Below are 22,692 nucleotides of genomic sequence, written 5' to 3'. Positions count from 1 at the left end.
ACCTTTTTATTGCTCTTATCAGAATACATATTAGAGGTAAATCAACAAGGAATAAACTGGAAAACGCATACAAATTAGCACAAATGACACCAGTATTACATAAAATATCAACGCACGTCAGCTCGGAGTTAAATAGCTATGGTATGCTGTGTAAGGCCTGAAAGGTTTCCTGGTTGGAGTATTGATATTTCCTCTTTATATATTTTTTTGATATTTCATGGAAATTTCATAAAATATCTCTGACATGAAGACAGTAATATGCACGCTGTAGTGATACGCAGAGTTTGTCAGTGATCTCCAGAGTTGGATCTGGGTGAAAACCAGGTTATCCGTCTCTCTCTCCCATGCTAAGAGCGTGAGATATCTGGAGGCAATGGCGATTTTGGGGTCACTAAAGGTCACCCTGTAGTTCCATACCTCTGGGTCTACAATTTATTGATGGCCCAGTTTTGTTACCTGTTGTAGGCCCGAAGCCCCTGTTGTCCTGTAGTTCACGTCCCTAACTCTAGTTTAATCCTTCAATGAAATCTATAAGGTGACACCTAACCCCCCTACCAAAATGAACCTCCGAGTCCAGAAAAATATAAGAATCTAGACTAAACCAATATTAAATATTTTTATCTTATTTATGCTTTATCCCTTTAATAGCCTAGAATAAGAATGTATTCCCTTCTTGGATATCCACCAAATCACCTCGACCATGCAGCATGGCCAAATTGTTATGAGTCTGTGCTAACCATTCTAATGTTTACATTTTTCAGAACCTCCTGGTCCTCCAAGCGGCTTGAAGGTAGTCGATAGCACAAAGACCTCCATCACACTTGGCTGGTCTAAACCAGTATATGACGGTGGTGCTCCAGTGATTGGCTATGTGGTAGAAATGAGGCCCAAGGGACCAAGCGATAAGCCAGATGAAGGATGGAAGAGATGCAATGTCGCTGCACAGCTGGTCCTCACTGAATTCACTGCCACCAGCTTGAATGAGAAGGAAGAGTACGAGTTCAGAGTTTCTGCACAGAACCAAGTTGGCTTGGGCCGACCCGCTCAGCTGAAGGAAGCCGTGTCTCCCAAAGAGATTCTCGGTATTGTCCTCGACTGTCAAATCTACTCTGTTCAGTATGTTATTGAAGTGACATGACTTATTAACCATGAAACATTGATTGCATTTCACAGAGGCACCTGAAATTGACCTGGACGCTAGTCTCAGGAAGGTCCTTACAGTTAGAGCTGGATGTCCCATTAGACTGTTTGCCACCATCCGAGGAAGACCCTCACCCAAAGTCACTTGGAGGAGAATGGGCATTGACAATGTCGTCAGAAGAGGACAAGTGGATCTGATTGACACCATGACATTCCTTGTCATCCCAGAGAGCACACGTGATGACTCTGGAAAATACTCTCTGACCCTTACCAGCCCAGCAGGAGAGAAAGCCGTCTTTGTTAATGTTAAAGTTCTCGGTAAATACCATTTTTGCCTTTGTTTAATTTTTCCTCAAATTTTGATTGATGTCAATCAAGGACCTTCTACAATTCCAACTTTGTGTTCAACCTTTAACAATTTTGTTTCCTTCGTTACAGACACACCAGGGCCCGTGGCTGATTTAGCAGTAACTGACATAACAAAGATGTCCTGCCAGATCTCGTGGGCTCCCCCTGAGAACGATGGTGGAAGTGCTGTGACGCACTACATCCTTGAAAAGCGTGAAATAGACAGGAAGACTTGGGCCACTGTCGTCTCTGACTGGAAGAAAACAAGCTTCAAAGTGGCCAACTTGGTGCCTGGCACAGAGTACTACTTCAGAGTTACAGCCGTTAACGAGTATGGCTCTGGCGTTCCCAGAGACACCGGAAAGGCGTACCTTGCAACGGATCCCATCAGTAAGACCCTATCTGTGCTTTGTTTGTGTAGGATGTGCTGTTTAAAATGGTACCTCTGTGATCTCCACAGTCCTGACAAATCTGAACAGTGGAAGTCATTATTGTTTATTATGACCATTGACAGGACCATGGTGGCTTGTTTAGCAAACAATGCTTCATTGTTGTCCTTTAGGCAACATTCCTGGTCCTTAGTGCTGCTGCCTTATAGTTTCTTGGGGCCTGGAATCAGTCCCCATGTGTGTGGAGATTTTGCATCCTCCTTGATCCCTCTGGTTACTCCACTTGTCTTATACGTCCTGCAGAAATTCATTAACAACGGTATATTGGGCTGTGTTTGTAGATAAGAGCACAGGGGTTCCTCATGATGCCAGGGTAGACTCCATCTCCAATACCGTAATGCTTGAAAACCGACGGATGAAGGCTTGCATTATGAAATCTTCGACTTTAACATTTTGATAGGTTTCAGTTTGTCTGCTAGGTAAACCCAAAACAGAATCCAAAAACCGTACCCTATTACGAAAACCAGAACGTAAATGCAAAAAGCAAAACCAAAGAATAGTGAAACATGCTCAAGGCCTGGGCCGGTTCTTAAACTGTGCTGTCAGATGTGCCAACCCCATGCTCAATAATATAGGACATGAGGAGCATAATTTAAAGGTCTAAACACAAAATGATTAATAAGCAAAGTATTAATCAATACAGTGTACATATAATAACAAAATCAATACCAATTACAAAATAATATCTTTAAAATAACAAAAAGATCAAACAGCAGGAAGATAAGAGTTGTGCCAAAGATGAAAACAGCACACTGCAAGGACACAAAAAAATCGATCGGGAGAAAGACGAGAGACGGCAGCCAGAAAAAAAAGATTGTAACCAGAAAGCGAGTGAGGCTACATGAAGGGATCACGTGCACGTCCTGGCACCTATGCAGCACTAAGTGGGTTCAGAAAACAAATGGCTTGATGAGGGACAATCAGCCATGCTCAGAGGGTGGCATCGGTGGTGCTCCTAGCTGACTTAAGGCACAAGTAGGCCGCGCCAGTGAAGCGTCACGTTCCAGTGTTGTTTTCACAAAACGTGTGTTAACATTTTGGGGAGGATGGACGCCATGTCCTGATTTGTGCAGACAGAGCGTCTTTTCAGAAGTGCAGGAATTTTGCCAAACACATGTGGACACTGAGACAAATCACTTAAGAGGAAGAGGCGAGGATGGACACATCAAAACACCATGATTATTTCACGTCTGCAGAGCACCAAATTGCATTTGGCACCTCTTTAAAAGGCACATCGTTTATTCTGTTGTTTTATTTCTACTCAAGCCAATTGAGAATGTTTCCAGATTTGTTAACTATATCAAATACTCTTATTTTCCCCAAGGTGAACCCGATCCTCCAAAGAAAGTGGACGTCATCGACATCACAAAGAACAGTGCAACTTTGGCGTGGGTCAAACCTCTGCGCGATGGAGGCTCGAAAATTGACGGCTATGTCATTGATTACACTGAGGAGGGCCTGCCTGAAGACAAGTGGACTCCGTATTCGGTAGTAAAAGATCTGAGTATTGTGGTTGTGGGCCTGAAAGAAGGGAAGAAATACAAATTCCGAGTTGCAGCAAGAAATGCAGTGGGCTGCAGCCTACCCCGAGAAGCAGAAGGAGCCTTCGAAATCAAAGAGCAACTGAGTAAGCGAGGACTTTTTGTCTCTTTCTCCTTTTCTACCTCAGTGGTGTCTTCACGGCGTTCAGACTGTTAGAGGTCCTCATGTTTATTTACTTACTTTTGCAGTGACTCCTAAGATTATCATGCCAGAACACATCAGCATCAAAGCAGGACAGAAACTCCGAGTCGAAGCTCACGTGTCTGGAAAGCCTGTGCCAACCTGCAAATGGAAGAGAGGTGAAGAAGACGTCATGCCATCCAGTCGCCTGGCAGTGCATAAATCCCAGAACTTATGTGTTCTTATTATTAAGGATGTCTCTAGAAATGACAGTGGCTATTACTGCCTGTCTGCTGAGAACAGTTGTGGCCTAGTGTCCCAGACCATCAAAGTGGTCGTTATGGGTACGTGTCTTCCTCAGACTCACGTAGTGTCAGTGACATTGCAAGATTCCTTGATATTTCTGCTGTTAATGTCGGATTTTTGACTTTTGCAGACATCCCTGGGCCTCCAGAACCTCCATTTGAGATCAGTGAGATTGACGCAGACGCTTGCTCGCTGTCTTGGCATTTGCCACGTGAAGACGGTGGAAGTAACATCACTAACTACGTGGTTGAAAAATGTGATGTCAGTCGAGGTGACTGGGTGACGGCTGTTGCCTCCGTGACAAAGACCAGCTGCAGACTGGGCAAGCTGGTCCCTGGACAGGAGTACATATTCCGTGTCCGTGCAGAAAATCGTTTTGGCATTTCAGATGCGATCCAATCTGACAGAATGATTGCCAAATTCCCATTTGGTAAGTTTGTACATTTTCAATGTGCTTTTCTTTCATTTCTTTAAGCCCTTCTTTCACCTCATGTAATCCTGAGAAACTTTCATCCAACAGATGTGCCAAGCGAGCCCAAAAATGCACGGATCAATAAGGTCAACAAAGACTGCATTTTCGTGGCCTGGGACAGACCAGACAATGATGGTGGCAGCCCAATTACGGGATATTACATTGAGCGCAAAGAGAGAAACAGCCTCCTGTGGGTCAAGGCCAATGATACCGTGGTCCGCACGACTGAATATCCATGTGCCGGACTTATCGAAGGCCTTGAGTATACCTTCAGGATATCCGCTTTGAACAGAGCTGGATCAAGCAAGCCAAGCAAGCCGACAGAGTTTGTCACGGCCAGAATGCCTGTTGGTAAGTCAAAGCCAGGATATCGGAGCACTTCTGTGTTGTCTGTCTCTCTAAACTTTGGCAAGTTCTAATCCATCATGACTGCGATTTGCAACTGAAGAGTCAGATTATCTTCCTTCACCAATCACTGCCTGTTCTGTTGCATAGTTGGTATGTCCAAGTACATAGGTCCTCCATGAGCCTTTCTAACACTATCAACAGGTACTCTACGGCTGTCTCAAATGCTCTTCTTCATTTTTGCTCCTCTTCTTCCTAATCTAAGTCTTAATCTTAAATGTATCATTTGAGGTTTCCCCTGACTGATGTGCACTAAAGCTCATACAGTTGTTAGCCGTGCCTGCATACTCTTTAGCTCTTTCAACTTTTGCCATCTGGCCTTAACAATTTGCTGGTTTGTCTTCCTCTTTAGATCCTCCTGGCAAGCCTGAACCCATTGACATAACGAAGAGTACTGTGTCCCTTGTATGGACTCGACCAAAGCATGATGGAGGCAGCAAGATCATTGGCTACTACGTTGAAGCTTGTAAGCTTCCCGGAGAGAAATGGACACGTTGCAACACGAGCTACCAAAACGTCCCAACAGAGGAGTATGTGGTCACTGGTCTAGAAGAAGGAGGCCAGTATCAATTCCGAATCATCGCCAAGACTGCAATCAACATGAGCCGACCTTCTGAACTCTCTGATCCCATCACTGTACAGGCAGAAAATGGTAAGTGGACTTCCCTGAGTAATCACAGGCTTGTGCCCTTTTTCAGATCAAATAAAACTAAGGATGCTGAAATGCTGTAGACCTTCATACTTTACAGAGTCACCCAGTGCTTTTCACAAATAAAAACCAAAAACATGAAAATATATGGAGCTTACATCTCTAGAAGTTCCAGAGTAGTGCAAGTGCCATGATGCTAATTTTTTGAGCACTATGAAGATAACTGTTGCCATATTGTTTTTGCTTTATGACTGACACTATTGTTGTGTGTGACGTTAAGGGTCTGATGCTGTTTGAGATGGAGCCGCCCATATTTCGTTATCTTATCTTTGGACAGAATAAATCTTAGAATTTTTTTTTGTAATAATAATAATTATACATTTTATTTATATAGCGCCTTTCCCATGCTCAAGGCACTTACAGAATATAAGAAAGAACGGCAGGGTATACAGTATTTAGCGTTGTACAAACCAGTTAAATAAATAAAGAAGATTACGACAGTGAATTCAGAGAAAAAGCCTAACAGACAACATAATTGATGGTCTATTGTAGCATAGTTTGGGAAAAATTGTTAGGTATTATGTAGTATTTTTATTTAATTTTCATGGCCTTACGTCAGGATTGGTACCCACGACAGAATGGAAGGCACAAATGAACCTTTGGTTTTCATTTCATTGCATTACTGAGGGCCTGAGCTGTTGACATTTTTTCCCTTCAAAGTTTTTTTTGGGAGTTTTTCCTTGTCTTCTTAGAGAGTCAAGGCTGGGGGGCTGTCAAGAGGCAGGGTCTGTTAAAGCCCATTGCGGCACTTCTTGTGTGATTTTGGGCAACACAAAAATAAACTGTATTGTATTGTATTGTATTGTAGGACTAGATCAGCAGGTACAAGAATGACAGACTCTCCTGTAATCAACAAGAGTTGAGAAGTCAGTCACTCGTACACCTCCAGCAAATCTGAAGCTAACACATCTCATTTAATTAAAATTCAGATACGTCTGTGTTACAGAATAAAGTATTACACAGGGCTTACCTGTAGTAGGCTAATTTTGAAGAACCCTTCCTGCTATCTGAAACAAATGGCATCAAGCCCAAATGGCCAAAACGTCAAAATCTTGTGCAATGATAGGCGATGGTGTTAAGTCCACTTGGGGGTATTAAGACTCGTAGCCTGAAAGAAGTACAACAGATGGAGAATGAGAGATACCTCACCTACCTGTACTGATTACAACTGACTCCAAGAGACAGTAAGGATTTTTAGGGAAAGGACCAAGCGAGGAAACATAATCTGAAAATATGTCTGTGTTTGTTAACTGGAAATCAAGCCAAAGCTCCAACCAAAAAGTCAAATGAAACACCAGGAAGACCCACCAGAGAAACATTCAGCAAAAAATATTGAGTTTTATCTGATCTCAGATAATAGGGAAGTGTACACGCTGACCTCTATACTGTCAGGCAGATGACATTACACAAGGAAACAAAATAGCAGAGTGGCATAATGTCAATTAATTTGAACTTTTTCAGGATACAGTGCATCCGGACAGTATTCACAGCGCATCACTGTTTCCACATTTTGTTATGTTACAGCCTTATTCCAAAATGGATTAAATTCATTTTTTTTCTCAGAATTCTACACACAACACCCCATAATGACAACGTGAACAAAGTTTACCTGAGATTTTTGCAAATTTATAAAAAATAAAAAAATTGAGAAAGCACATGTCCATAAGTATTCACAGCCTTTGCCATGAAGCTCAAAATTGAGCTCAGGTGCGTCCTGTTTCCCCTGATCATCCTTGAGATGTTTCTGCAGCTTCATTGGAGTCCACCTGTGGTAAATTCAGTTGACTGGACCTGATTTGGAAAGGCACACACCTGTCTATAGAAGGTCCCACAGTTGACAGTTCATGTCAGAGCACAAACCAAGCATGAAGTCAAAGGAATTGTCTTTATACCTCCGAGACAGGATTGTCTCGAGGCACAAATCTGGGGAAGGTTACAGAAAAATTTCTGCTGCTTTGAAGGTCCCAATGAGCACAGTGGCCTCCATCATCTGTAAGTGGAAGAAGTTCAAAACCACCAGGACTCTTCCTAGAGCTGGCCGGCCATCTAAACTGAGCAATCGGGGGAGAAGGGCCTTAGTCAGGGAGGTGACCAAGAACCCGATGGTCACTCTGTCAGAGCTCCAGAGGTCCTTTGTGGAGAGAGGAGAACCTTCCAGAAGGACAACCATCTCTGCAGCAATCCACCAATCAGGCCTGTATGGTAGAGTGGCCAGACGGAAGCCACTCCTTACTAAAAGGCACATGGCAGCCCACCTGGAGTTTGCCAAAAGGCACCTGAAGGACTCTCAGACCATGAGAAAGAAAATTCTGTGGTCTGATGAGACAAAGATTGAACTGTTTGGTGTGAATGCCAGGCGTCACGTTTGGAGGAAACCAGGCACCGCTCACCACCAGGCCAATACCATCCCTACAGTGAAGCATGGTGGTGGCAGCATCATGCTGTGGGGAACTGGGAGACTAGTCAGGATAAAGGGAAAGATGACTGCAGCAATGTACAGAGACATCCTGGATGAAAACCTGCTCCAGAGCACTCTTGACCTCAGACTGGGGCGACGGTTCATCTTTCAGCAGGACAACGACCCTAAGCACACAGCCAAGATATCAAAGGAGTGGCTTCAGGACAACTCTGTGAATGTCCTTGAGTGGCCCAGCCAGAGCCCAGACTTGAATCTGATTGAACATCTCTGGAGAGATCTTAAAATGGCTGTGCACCGACGCTTCCCATCCAACCTGATGGAGCTTGAAAGGTGCTGCAAAGAGGAATGGGCGAAACTGGCCACGGATAGGTGTGCCAAGCTTGTGGCATCATATTCAACAAGACTTGAGGCTGGAATTGCTGCCAAAGGTGCATCGACAAAGTATTGAGCAAAGGCTGTGAATACTTATGGACATGGGATTTCTCAGTTTTTTTTTTTAATAAATTTGCAAAAACCTCAAGTAAACTTTTTTCACGTTGTCATTATGGGGTGTTGTGTGTAGAATTCTGAGGAAAAAAATGAATTTAATCCATTTTGGAATAAGGCTGTAACATAACAAAATGTGGAAAAAGTGATAAAGCGCTGTGAAAACTTTCCGGATGCACTGTATCTACTATGACAAAATAATGCCAGAAAGGAATCTCTTAGATATCAAAAAGGATCTTTTCAGATCCCTACTAAAGAATATTTCAACCTTTCCCAACACACAAATACAAAAACTAATTCATAAATATTGTAACTCTTCACGAAATTGCCTTCCCCATTCAGACCCCAGACAGTCATGCTTTCTTCCCGATGGAGGCAACTTTCTCAGTCAAAACAATCGGGTTCAGATGCAGGCATTCTGGTGGACAGCCACCAGCACCTCATCTCATTGAAGGACGCACTGCAAGATACAGATGTAGTTCTTAAAGCTGACCTTCTGCCTCCTACCCCTTTGTTCACATAACTCCACTGTCATGGCCTCTTAAACCCTCCTCCTGTGCTTTTTACTGAACGTCATGATGTCAGTTCCTTCTCCCTACATGAGATGGTGGTGCCCAGTTCTCAGTGCCTCCTAGTTTTGACCAAATGCCAATAGAATGTTCTAGACTAGTCAGGGGTAAGAAATCCGGGTTAGCGTTACGACATTCTTCTGACTTTGTTCCTGGTTTCATGTGTTGGCTTTGTGATTTGTGGTTTGATTTGCTTCTCTGGTGTTTTTCCCCTACCATGAATAAACCTTTGCCGCTTTTGTTAACTTGTCTCCATATTGTCTTGTGTTGTCATTTGTTCCAATGGCTGTTGTGTTCTATGCAAACCAGTTTATAGTCCCATACGGAGTGCGTTTTTCTGATCTTCACTTTGCAGTCAAAGCAGGGTGGTCTTGATTCTCTGTGTCGCCCACAATGAGTCGTTTTACCTTCCAAGATGCCATTTTGGACTGTAGCTGCATTTTTGCAATGGTGTTTACAAAAATAAAACTTTAGACCTAGTTCCACTCATACTTTTTCAAAGCACTGTTTTTATAACTGATGTTCTCACAGTTTTGACTATTTAAACTATTCCTTTTTTTTGATCTTGTGCTTTTAGTTCCACCAAAGATCGATCTTGGTGTGTCCATGAAGTCCCTGATTACAGTCAAGGCTGGAGCCAATGTCTGCCTTGAAGCCAATGTATTTGGCAAACCCATGCCAAAGATAACTTGGAAGAAGGATGGTGAAGTTGTGAAACCTGCTGAAGGTGTCAAGATCACAACCAAGAGGAACCTGTGCCATTTGGAACTGTTCAGCGTGATGAGGAAAGAAACTGGGGAGTACACAATTCTTGCTGAAAATGCAAGCGGCTCCAAATCTGCCAACATCAAACTGAAGGTCCTTGGTAAGGGCATTTTAATTTGGCCCATATTCCCGGTATTGCTTAGAGGTGTTGACGTGCATGATATTAACGTAGGTCTCTCTTTCCTCAGACAAACCTGGCCCTCCAGCTTCTATCAAAATAAGCAACATCTACTCTGACCGAGTCAACCTTGCATGGGAGCCACCACTCAGTGATGGCGGTTCTGAAATTACAAACTACATTGTGGACAAGCGGGAGACCAGCAGACCTAACTGGGCTCAAGTCACTGCCAACCTCCAACTCACAGGCTGCTCTGTGGAGAAACTGATTGAGGGACATGAGTACCAGTTCCGCGTTAGTGCTGAAAACAAATATGGAGTTGGCGATCCAATCATGACTGATGCTGTTGTTGCCAAGAATCCATATGGTGAGAACAATGAGAAGGCCCTTCTTCTTTTGCTAACTGCATGTTTCTGTGAAGAGTTTTTATATGCTAAAATTGTCCTTCGTGTTTGCAGATGTCCCTGGACCTTGCGATCCTCCTGTCATTTCAAATATCACAAAAGACCACATGACTGTCAGCTGGAAAGCTCCTGCAAATGATGGTGGCTCTCCTGTACTTGGCTATATGCTGGAGAAACGTGAGACAAAAGCAGTCAACTGGGGTAAGGTGAACAGAAAGCCTGTGCTTGAGAGGACAGTAAAAGCTACAGGACTGCAGGAAGGCACAGAATACGAGTACAGAGTCATTGCTCTGAACAAAGCTGGAGCTGGCAAACCCAGCGACCCATCAAAGGCTGCCATCGCCCTTGATCCTCAGTGTAAGTGTGTGGCAAATCAGCAAGTAGATGTCAAATGATCAAAGTGTCGAGTTTATGGGTTTCTCATGCTGTCCTTGATGTTTTCATCTGGCAGATCCCCCAGGCCCACCAGCTTTCCCGAAGGTGCTCGATACAACTCACTCCTCTGTGAGTCTCACTTGGAGCAAACCAGCATATGATGGTGGTAGTCCCATTTTAGGCTACCTGGTTGAGATTAAACGAGGTGACGGAGTGGACTGGATAAGGTGTAATGTGCCAAAGAACCTGCAGGAAACACGCTATACAATTACTGGACTGGTTGACAATACAGAATACCAGTTCCGCGTGTCAGCAGTCAACAAGATCGGTTACAGCGAGCCAAGTGAGGTTCCTGAGAAGCACATGGCAAAGGATATACTGAGTAGGTGTCTCATTCTAACGTGTTCGAAGAATAGTGTTCTGACTCACAAATTCTATGCAACGGAGGAATTATTTCACTGCATTGTATTATCTTTCTTTTTATAGTTGCACCTGAGGCTGAACTGGATGCTGACCTGAGGAAAGGCCTTGTTCTCCGTGCTGGGGTAACTATGAGGATATATGTGCCAATCAGAGGTCGTCCTGCTCCTAAGATCACATGGGCAAAGATGAACGCCAATATAAGAGACCGACAAGGACTGGAAATCAAGACAACACAGTACGACTCCCTTGTCTACTGTGAAAATGTTAACAGATACGATGCTGGCAAATACATTTTGACTCTGGAGAACAGCAGCGGCGTGAAGACTTACACGATAGTTGTTAAAGTTCTTGGTAAGCTGGTATATTCCTGAAGTTTCTTATGAAAACTCCACCCTGTTACATGACACCACGCTTTAATTTTGCTGTTTTTCCATTTCTGTTTAGATACTCCGGGACCACCGGTTAATCTTATAGTCAAAGAGACATCCAAAGACTCTGCTGCTATTTCCTGGGATCCACCACTCATTGATGGAGGCAGCCCTGTGAAGAGTTATATTGTTGAGAAACGAGATGCTGAAAGAAAGGCTTGGGCAACGGTTTCCACTGACTGTCCCAAGACCTCTTTCAGAATCCAGAATCTGGAAGAAGGCAAATCGTACTTCTTCCGTGTGCTGGCTGAAAATGAATATGGCATTGGTGAGCCATGCGAAACCCGTGATGCTGTCCGAGCATCAGGTAAGAAAAGACCAGAGGCCTGTGCGAATAAATATTTCCTTGTAGAAAAAAGTCAGATCTGTGGATGGTGAAATAACGATGACCTGTTTATTTTCAGAACAACCTGGGCCAGTGATAGACTTCAAACCTCTGGTGGTCACTAAGAACTCTTGCACTTTGGGCTGGAAGAAACCCATCAGCGATGGTGGAAGCCGCATTACAGCCTATGTCCTTGAAACAATGATTGGTGACGACAAGTGGAAGGAAATTATGAGATCCAAGAACATGCAGCACAGTATCAAAGACCTGGAAGAAGGAAAGGAGTATTCATTCAGAGTGCGAGCCCAAAATGATTCAGGATACAGCTCACCACGGGAGCTTAATGTCATTGCTAAGGATGATATTGGTGAGGGTCTCTTTTAAGAAGATATTTATTTGGTTTTGATTCTGTTTTGTCAACCATTTAATTTCAAACATCTCATTTTTCATTTTCCCTACAGTGATGCCAAACATCGACTTAAGAGAGCTTCACGACTTGACGTACGTCGCCAAAGAAGGCAGCAGTTTCCGTCTGAAGCTCCCAATCAGTGGCAAGCCTACTCCTTCTGTGACATGGAAGAAAGGAGAAGACTTGGTACTCACAGACTCCGGAAGAGTATCTGTGGAGTCCTCTGCTGTGAATACCGTCCTTCTGGTCCATGACTGCCAAAAGACAGATGCTGCAAAATACACCATCACCTTGAAGAATGCTGCTGGAACCAAGGAGGCTACCATCTTTATGAAGGTTGTCGGGAAACCTGGAATTCCTACAGGTCCCATCAAGTTTGATGAAGTTACAGCTGATGGCATGATCTTAAAATGGGGCCCACCAAAGGATGACGGTGGTTCAGAAATAACCAATTATATACTTGAGAAGAGGGATTCCACTACCAACAAATGGGTAACATGTGCTTCAGCTGTGCAGAAGACAACCTTCCATGTTACAAGACTACATGAAGGAACCGAGTATGTCTTCAGAGTCAGTGCAGAAAACAAGTATGGTGTTGGTGAAGGACTCAAATCAGAAAGCATCGTGGCTCAGCATCCCTTCAGTAAGTCTCTTTGTTAAATGTCTTCTCAAATAGTCCAAGACTCACTGACCTGAAGTGGCAGACATAAGCAAAGTTAGGAAGCATGGATGGGGTGACATCAGAAGCATAGAGATACCGAGCGCTCCTCAGATATGATGTTGTTACTTTAGACCAACACCATAGCTTTGTAAAATATGGGGCAGCCAAGTTCATGAGTGGAAAGAATTCTTTTGTAAAACTGTAAAACAGTAAGAGATGGATGGGATCAGGAGAAGAAACAAAGTCGAAAGGCTGGGAAAGATCCTGAGAGCCGTAAATCAAAGTGGAAAGAATGAGCTAAACTCTTAATTTGGGAGATCAAAGTTAAATTTAAAGATTCTTTCAAAAATTATGAAGAGGTTCAGAATATCCACAATCTCAGATAGGCAAAGGTTATCAATTACATTCTGTGCCGTGTATATCCAGATTGAATCTGTGGCAACCAATAAGCAAATGGTGCTACCTGTGAATAACAATGAAACGGTGCAAATAAATTTGAAACAGTGTCAATGCACATAGAAAATGTAATCTCCTTGGTCGAAAAAATATCAAACGACACTGTAGTAGGGATAACTTGCAAGCCTGTAAGGCTGTATGGCAAAGTGGTCTTCATGGGCGGAAATGGCCCAGTACTGCAAGGCCGGGCCCCTACTTTGTGCTGTGGTGTTGATCAACTGGCTTAACGTGCGGGTGACTGAAGTGCCGATACAAAGGCACCACATGAGCTCGACTCCACATGCAGGTATTTATCCTGATCTATGACTGCACTTAAGTACCGAAGGTGTGGTGATATGATTAGCGATTCTCATTTACATGGAGTGTCCACATTTACACCCTCATTTAGTTTAGTTTCCTCCGACATCTGAAAGACATACATGCTAAGATGACTGGCAACTCTAAATTGTCATCAAGTGGTTAAGTTTTGTCTTCTAAAGCGACTTGCAAGCCATCCACAGCTCATTCCTGCCTTAGGCTCTGTGCTATCAGGATAGGCTCCAGCTCTTTTGCTGTCGTGCCAAAATGAATGGCCGACAAAGGAAACGTGCAGACAAAGTGGTCCGTGATCCAAATAAAAGTGCATATAAGTGAAATTCAGCGTGACAGAGCTGTCCTACACAGCCCCCCTCCGCACAGGCTGATGACTGCAAGCAATCCTCTGCCTTATTTGTAAAGTGTATCACTGTCCTTAAATGGCTGCCAGGATTTATGGAGGTAGAGGTCTGTCATATATATGGTGCCAGTAGGCATTCACATTTTCTCTTAGGGGCTACACTTGCTGTAAGTGGTCTCAGCCCACAGGGCCGTTCTTAGCAGTTTGGGGGTCCGGGTGGCTCTGGAGCTCAGGAAGATGTTCTAATAAAACGTCCAGAAAAGGCCTTAGATGACCAGTAGGCCTACATGTACGCTTGTGTGTATGCAGAGTGGTAAAATATTGATTTTGTTCTGGATCTGGTAAAGGCCGGTAAGAAAGGGATATTTCATGTTTTTATGGGGATCTCTCTGAATGAATCCGAAACAAATCTCTAAAATTAACGTTTGCTATCGTGCATTTGGCAAAGTTACGACAGTGTGACAATATTATTAGGGATTTAGAGTAAGATTGCAATTTGGATAATAAATTACCATTGTTATTAAGACTAAGAGATGCACTGAACTGAATTTCCTGGGACTGGCACAGACGGCTGCAGTGCCAGGGGCATGACAGGGGCCCCAGGCCCACAGCCCGACAACAAAAAAATAAAATTGTAAGTCGGGGCCGGGCCGGGGCCCTAGTTCGCATATGCCTAAGAACGTCCCTGCAGCCCATGTCCATTTCTAGCTGCTATTCAGTGTTTCTGAGTAAAGACGAGCATTGTGTAAACTATGTAATCAGCTTATGTGCCAGACCCTGTCTGACTAAACAAGACCCTTTTCTGAGCTAAAGGAGCCTTTCGGTTGCCACTGAAGCTCACTGTCCTTGTAGTAGAGGGTGGCATGGTGACATTACTTTTCCAATTAATTATGTTAAAATGTTTCATATTTCTCATCATACTTAATTTTCCTCTTTGTTTCCCATCACAGATGTTCCCGATGCCCCAGCGCCACCACAGATTGTCGCCGTACGACACGAGTCTGTAGCTTTGTGCTGGACAGATCCAAAGAAGACCGGAGGTTCTCCAATTACAGGTGTGTGACTACGATTCGGACAGTATTTGTAAATCCTCATTTGCTTTTACTTTTAAAGACGACTTCACAGGGAGATTATCAGTCATAGAACAACTTGTGGTCCAGAAGTGGGCTTAAGAGACCAAACAGAAAATGTGCATCTTTGAGGCCCCCATCAAATCTGACAGGATGTGGCTCCTCACAAACTTATGACATTAAAAATCCATAAAATTCAAGCCTGCAGAGATGGTAGTAGCAACATCATCGTGTGAACGGAGTACGGCGAAATTCGCACTTAAATATCCAAACCAACATGCCATTTATGTTGCCATTCAAGTTCAAGGACTTTATTGTCATTGTGCAACACAACGAAATGACTTTTTGTGACAGCCCTAAGGTGCATTTAAAGAAAAGTCAAATAATTCTAAATATGTCATATACAGTGTAGGAAAGGTGCTATATAGGCGCCTGACCCGACACAGAACGACACTGAGGCACGTATAAAACACAAGGGCTTTTATTTTTTTTCACCCGTGGGAGCACATCTTCCCCGTGACCCACAGGCAATACACAGTCCCAAAAGCACTCCTTTTCCACACAACAACAATACACTCTTCTCTCCCACCACTCCTCCACAAGCTTTGTCTCCTTCCTCCCAACTCTGGCTCTGAGTGGTGGTGGCTGGCCCTTTTTATACCCCACCCGGAAGCATTCCAGGTGCTTGACCACCTGGTCCTAATTGCATTTCCAGGTGGGGCTGAAGATTCGACCAGCCGGGCTGCAGACTCCATGCAGCTCCCCCTAGCGGCCATCCAAGCCCCCAGCCAGGCTGTGGAAGACTCCATCTCCCATGGAGCCATGCGCCAGGTTGGGGAATCATCGTCCGCCAGGGAGGCTGCCACCAAGCGTCCCGGGGGAGGTATTGAGCTGTCCATGGTAGCTCCCCCGGAACAGGTGCAGTAGGGGCATCCCTGCCGGGCATGGGACCCGGCTGTCCTTCACAACAGTGTTAAGTGATCAAGTAACCAGAGCAAATTATTATTGCTCAAAGTACATTAGCATAAATTGTTAATGAATAGTACATTCCATATTCTATATTGTATTACATTAGTATATTGCACATTACTAATATAGCTTATTGCACATGTTCAATTAAAAATGAGCTCAGACTGAGGAGATTCAGAGTTCAGAAAGTTTATGGCAGATGGGATAAAGCTCTTTTTTAGTCTGTTTGCGCGTTCACGGATTGACCTAAAGCGTCTTCCTGACGGGAGGAGCTCAAACAAAGAATTTCCAGCATGAGTTTTGTCCTTGAGAATGTTTTTGGCCCTCCTCACACAGCGAGTCTTATACGAGAGTTCGAGTGATGGCAGTTCAGTCCCAGTAATGGCCTCTGCTGTTTTTACGACCCGCTGCAGGGCTTCTTTAACAGCCTTGGTGCAGCTGTTGTTCATCAGCATTATCATAAACAAGAATGGATTAAAGTACCTTGTATGGGTGGCATGGGGGCACAATGGTAGTGCTGCTACCTTGCAGTAATGAGACCAGGGTTTGTTTTCCAGTTAGATAGATAGATAGATAGATAGATAGATAGATAGATAGATAGATAGATAGATAGATAGATAGATAGATAGATAGATAGATAGATAGATAGATAGATAGATAGATAGATAGATAGATAGATAGATAGATAGATAGATAGATAGATAGATAGATAGATAGATAGATAGATAGATAGATCTTTATTGTCATTGTCACTTTTACAAAGGAACAACGAAATTGAAGGTGCAATCGACTCAGTGTGAGGAATAAGAGTTAAAAAAACAAAAAGACAAGAAGACAGAATATAATAACAAACCAAATAGTAAACCGATAGATAAAATATCCTGCCGGCTATACGTGTATTTATCCAGGCAGGGTGGAAAAAACACAATCTGAGTCGGAGAGCACACAGCCGCAGGGTTGGATTTTGCATGCTCACCCATGTCTCTGGGTGGTCCGGTTTCCTCTCACCAAAGACACGCAGGTTAGGTGAATTGGCAATGCTAAATTGGCCTTGGTGTGTGGTTGGTTTGAGTGTGTATTTGCCCTGTTATAGACTGGCACCCTGTCCCTGTTCCTGCCTTGTGCCTTATGAAAGCTGGGATAGGCTCCAGCCCTGAATTAGCGAGGTTAGAAAAAATGACATGCAATAACATCCTGTGATTCACAGAACACACAAATGTAGAAATATGGCTTAAAAACACGGAAGAAGACTAATTTCTGAAATTTTCAGTTTAAATTTATAGCGGACTCCAGTGACTGATTATTGATTTTTCAGTAAATCAAACCAATACTTCAGATTCTATCTTGCTATAGTTTCCTGTTAGGAAGTTTTGATGAAGTTTCAAAAGAAAGAAAACATATTAGAGGTAAAATATGGTATGTAAAGGAGTCTCCAAAAGTACAACTCATAAGGAAACCAAAGAAATATGAAAGAATCAAATTACATGCTTAATGTACAAATAATTCTGAAGATTATCTGTGAGCAACAAAGAGTTCCTATTTCAATAAAATACAGAGCTGGCTTGTGAGCTTTTGATCATTTATGGCTTCCAAAGCCATTCTAACTTGATGTCCTGAAGGTGCTTGGCAGACATTAAGCCCATAAGCAGCAGTGACCAAGATGAAGGTGCAGGGTAAATTGGCACAGAAGCAGGTTCTTTCCTCCATGGTGCTGACCCTTCAAAGGATGACCTCTAACAATCTGTGCCATCTTTATAAGCTGGTAAACCTGGAAGAGGTGGAGGCAAGCGGTTGCCCAGATGTGACATCATCAAACAAGGCCTGGTAATTTTTCCTCAAGACTGCAAAGCAAACAGAGTTGAGGTTACTGACAGTGAGGTTTTCCTTCTTTTTGCCCCCTTTGTTCCCACAGTCACCCCCTGAAAACGTTTACCAATCCCAAGTGTATGACACCAAATAATCAAAATATTGTTTATTCCTCCAGGTTACCATGTTGAATACAAGGAAAGGAACAGTCTTCTGTGGAAGAGGGCATCAAAGACACCCCTGAGAATGAAGGAATACAGAGTTGGAGGTTTGACTGAAGGTCTCGAGTATGAATTCCGAGTGATGGCCACTAACTTGGCTGGTGTAGGCAAACCCAGTTTGCCTTCTGAGCCAGTTATTGCTCTTGACCCAATTGGTGAGCCTGATTTTCAACCCGTCTTTGTGTATTCGTTCTGAAGTAGAGTGTCTCCACTTTCCTAAAGAAATTCTAATTTCACATATAACTTTAATGTTCTTACTTCTTCTAGACCCTCCTGGTAAACCCGATCCAATTAACGTCACTCGCAGCAGCGTCACTCTTATCTGGACAGAGCCCAAGTATGATGGCGGTCACAAGCTCACCGGTTATATTGTGGAGAAGCGAGACTTGCCTGCCAAATCCTGGATGAAAGCAAACCACGTGAATGTTCAAGATTGTGCCTTCACGGTGACAGATTTGACTGAAGGATGCAAGTATGAGTTCAGAATCCGAGCCAAGAATGCAGCAGGAGCTATTAGTCCACCATCTGAACAAACAGACACAATTGTGGCCAAAGATGAGTTCGGTAAGAAACCTGGCTTATGCAGTGATGTCATTTATTTCATCACATATTTTAGTACAAGATATGAATTTCTTTTCTCTTGTGTTCAACAGAGGCACCAACAATTGTCATTGATCCAACGGTGAAGGAAGGACTGATGGTGAAAGCAGGCGACACAATTGTCGTAACTGCAACAAGCATCCTTGGAAAGCCTCCACCAACATCAGTGTGGTCTAAAGCTGGAAAGGACTTTAAGCCTTCTGACATTGTCACCATTGAATCAACTCCAACCTCCTCAACGCTGTCGGTCAAGTACGCAACCCGAAAGGACTCTGGAGAATACACCATCAGTGCAAGCAATCCATTTGGCACAAAAGAAGAGCACGTGAAGGTGAAAGTGCTAGATGTACCAGGCCCTCCTGGTCCAATTGAATCCAGCAACGTCTCCGCTGAAAAGGTGACCCTGACATGGACGCCACCTCGTGAGGATGGCGGTTCTCCCATCAAGTCTTATGTACTAGAAAAGCGAGAAACCAGTCGTCTACTTTGGACACTGCTTGCGGAAAACATTATAGACTGCCGCTTTGTAGCAACAAAACTCATTCAAGGCAATGAATACGTCTTCCGCGTGTCGGCGGTGAACCAATACGGGGTTGGCGATGCAGTGCAATCGGAGCCTGTGAAGATGGTAGACAGATTCGGTAAGTGAAATAAGTTTACATCCCCTTTTACAATAATGGAAAAAGCTAAATGAACGTCTGTTAGTTTTCTACGCCTACCACCTAAAATCTGACAATATTTTTTTAGGCCCCCCTGGACCACCTGGAAAACCAGAAATTGACAATGTTACCAAGAATACTGTGACCATTTCCTGGAAGAGGCCCGCTGATGATGGTGGAAGTGACATCACTGGATATTTTGTTGAGAGGAAGGAAAGGAAAGGGCTGAGGTGGGTCCGCGCCACAAAGAAGGCAGTCTCGGACCTCCGCTACAAAGTGACAGGACTGTCAGAAGGAGTGGAGTACGAGTTCAGAGTCACAGCCGAAAACAAAGCAGGACTTGGGGAGCCCAGCGATCCATCGGTGCACGTCATGACGAAGGATTTGGCTTGTAAGTTTCCCTCATTTGTTTATTACTGCACTAGTTTTGTTGGTTCACATTTTAAAATGTTTTAATAAAATGACCGCGTCAAGAGTTTCATGCTGTCGACATGGGCTACAAACCAATACCATCCCTGCTGATGTTCGTAACCCGATTTTGTATGTAAGTCAGAACTTGCACTGTAAATTGTTCATTAACAGAAACACCGGCAAAAATGCATAATGCTATATTACCGTATATACTCGTGTTTAAGTTCTCCCGTGGATAAGTCGGGACTTGTTTTTAATGTATAATATCTGGTATTTTATGAGGTCAGTCGTATAAGTCGAATGCGGAAAACTCACGCTATTGGTCCAAGAGATTATGATATGCTAACGCCCACCTGAGAGAGTCACCACGGAGCACACGGCCTTTTTATTTCTATGTGGGTGCAGCAATGCACTGTATCAGTGTGTGCTCCTAACCCCTCTCATTCTCTCTATTGTGCCTACGTCACCACACGGTAACACCCGAACTATCCCGAAGCAACGTTTACACTGATTTGTGTGTTTTGGTATCTCACACCCTCATACACCTTTATCGTAAGAGCATCCTTATCTACGATAAAGCGTTTGATCAGAAGAAAATATGAAGCTGGTTTTAAATTAAATGTCGTTGAAGTGGCGAAAGAAATTGGTAACTGCGCTGCTGCAACAAAACTCGATGCGTCTGAGAAACTGGTGCGAGACTGGAAGAGGCAAGAAGATGTAAAAAAAATTTTGAACAGGCATATAAGTCGGGGTCTGATTTTATGATTCATTTTTTGGATTTCAAGACCCAACTTATACGTGAGTATATACTGTATTTATTTTATAGATAAAGGTTTCTAACGTATTAATAAAATGGCAGTGAAGCAATATTCATGTAATTTAAATGAGAAAATACAAATTATTTAAACTGAACTGAAGCACAGGTATTTATTACTTAACTTATCTCTTTCAAGGCGGGTGTCGGCTTACAACGACATATATTAGTGTATTCCTGCTACACGAACGCACTCAGCACTTTGATCAGCCGATGCTGCTACATCTCTTTCGTTTTTGATCTCCAGGTCACTTGCCTCAAATTTGGAGCGCAATAAGTCACAGTCCGATTCAGCAATAATACACGAAACGTTTTCTACAGAGTATTTTGCTTTGCTCATTCGCTTCACTCTCTCGCCAGATCCGCCTTTAGCTCTTAGCCTGCGTGAACATAACTCAGGTGGCCGGCAGCTGCTCTGCTGTGCGTTCCTGCCAGCTGCCCCGAAAAAATATTCAGCCCCCAAAGAGTTAAACATCCTACTGTTACTAACAACGACACCATACTGTGTAGAGCTGGAACAGGCATAATGATGGCAAGAAAATCACGACGAACTGACAGTCGATCCCTCAGTGGAGACATGGCGTCTTACTGAGGGGTTTCTAAGAGAGTCACCTCCCTCTCCCAGGGATGACATGACTGGGACGTGTGCTTAGGATCATAGGAATGACAGGCAATGAAACAGCCAGGTGCCTGTCATTGTGATCAGGAGTCATAAAACATGACATGAAGTTTACTAAATCTCTATTGAAACATTACAATTTCAAAAATACCTTTATGTTTCAGTAAGAGGTCCTTTTTTAATGTGTTGTCACAATGGAACATATCCATTATAAGCTTCTCCACAAAAAAAGTTTTTAAAAAGTGTGATTTAATTAACAAAAAGACTAAGAAGGATATACTAAAAAGTAAAAGACAGGATAAGAGAAGAACAAAATAATAACATGGTGCAGACACAAACAAGAGCAAACATCCCTTCAGAAACATCACACAGGTGGAGTCCAGCAGACCCACAAAACCCTGATGAGGTGCCATTTGGGATGTGATTCTCTCCTAACAGAACATTCACTCCATACTGAGAGGAGACTGCAAAAATACTTCAGCACAGAACTTCAAATCCACAGCCTCCTCGACTTTTAATTGAAATTCCTACTCACATGTGCTAATTAATGCGCTCCAGTGCTCTGATTCGTGAGTATAACGATCTTATCCTCGAAATGTTTGTCCTCCACACTTGAAAAATCTCAAATCATGTTTGTCCCGGACAGACATAGGTTTTCTACATTTTCAGCAATCTTGGACCACTCAAGCCTTTCTTTAAGCAGAGATTCTGTTATTCCAAATAAAGTTACAATGTCAGTCCGTCTTGAATTTTACTAAACTTTTGTGACTAGAAGTGACATTTGTGACACTCTGAAATGATACAATACACCTTAACCTGCTGGACAATAAGACACCGTATTTTTCAAAAATATCACTATCTATATATATAAAATCCCTGTGTGCGTCCAGGTGTCCGTGTGTGGGTGTCTTCTGGTGAAGTGCGCATGCGCGGCGCACGGTGCGATGCGCGATATTACTGTCAGAGAAAGTTAGAGGCGTTTTATGGAAATACAAACCAGTATTACTGCGAGAGGAAATTAAAGGTACACAATACAGTGACGCATATTACAGCCACATACAAGCCAGTATTACTGTCAGAGGAGATTAAAGGCATATTACCGACACGCACGCCTGTATTACCGCCAGAGAAAATTAAAGGTATATTACGGACGTACAAGCCAGCAGACGTACAAGACGGTATCCTTCAATAAGGGCGCGCACAAAAAGGCGAGCCTCAAAAGGGCGCAGCGAATAAAGGCGCGCGTAAATAAAGATCTGCACCTTTGTTGCTCTTCACATATTCCAGAGCCATTTGAACTAAATTATCTACGAACGCCTTTATTCGCCGCGCTCAATTGAGGTCGTCCTTTTGAATCTCGCCTTTTTGTGCGCGCCCTTATTGAATAGAGCCGTACAAGACAGTATTACTGTCACAGAAAATTAAAGACGCACAATACACGGCGGCAGCCCACGAAGAACGGTCAGCTCAGCAAGTAAACAGCAACAAAAGAAAGGCTGAAAGAAAGAAAAATATGACCAACAAAAAGAATGAGGTCAA

General features: G+C 43.3%; 1 protein-coding gene across 1 annotated transcript in view; it reads left to right on the top strand.

Annotated features, from left to right (window-relative positions):
* The window catches only part of ttn.1 (titin, tandem duplicate 1), a 394,831-nt gene that overhangs the window by 309,942 nt on the left and 62,197 nt on the right, over positions 1–22,692 (top strand). The window contains 21 exon segments of the mRNA XM_051930464.1: positions 762–1,082; positions 1,174–1,458; positions 1,579–1,878; positions 3,262–3,564; positions 3,668–3,943; positions 4,036–4,335; positions 4,426–4,728; positions 5,135–5,434; positions 9,543–9,830; positions 9,919–10,215; positions 10,307–10,609; positions 10,704–11,009; positions 11,114–11,401; positions 11,495–11,785; positions 11,883–12,170; positions 12,265–12,855; positions 14,935–15,039; positions 18,008–18,205; positions 18,318–18,614; positions 18,704–19,291; positions 19,398–19,700. Of these exon segments, the coding sequence (XP_051786424.1) occupies positions 762–1,082; positions 1,174–1,458; positions 1,579–1,878; positions 3,262–3,564; positions 3,668–3,943; positions 4,036–4,335; positions 4,426–4,728; positions 5,135–5,434; positions 9,543–9,830; positions 9,919–10,215; positions 10,307–10,609; positions 10,704–11,009; positions 11,114–11,401; positions 11,495–11,785; positions 11,883–12,170; positions 12,265–12,855; positions 14,935–15,039; positions 18,008–18,205; positions 18,318–18,614; positions 18,704–19,291; positions 19,398–19,700 (6,531 nt within the window).

The sequence above is a fragment of the Erpetoichthys calabaricus genome, chromosome 8 (assembly GCF_900747795.2).
Source record: "Erpetoichthys calabaricus chromosome 8, fErpCal1.3, whole genome shotgun sequence".
Lineage (NCBI taxonomy): Eukaryota > Metazoa > Chordata > Cladistia > Polypteriformes > Polypteridae > Erpetoichthys > Erpetoichthys calabaricus.
The sequence above is the reverse complement of the archived record's forward strand: the minus strand, read 5'-3'. Positions and strand labels throughout refer to the sequence as shown.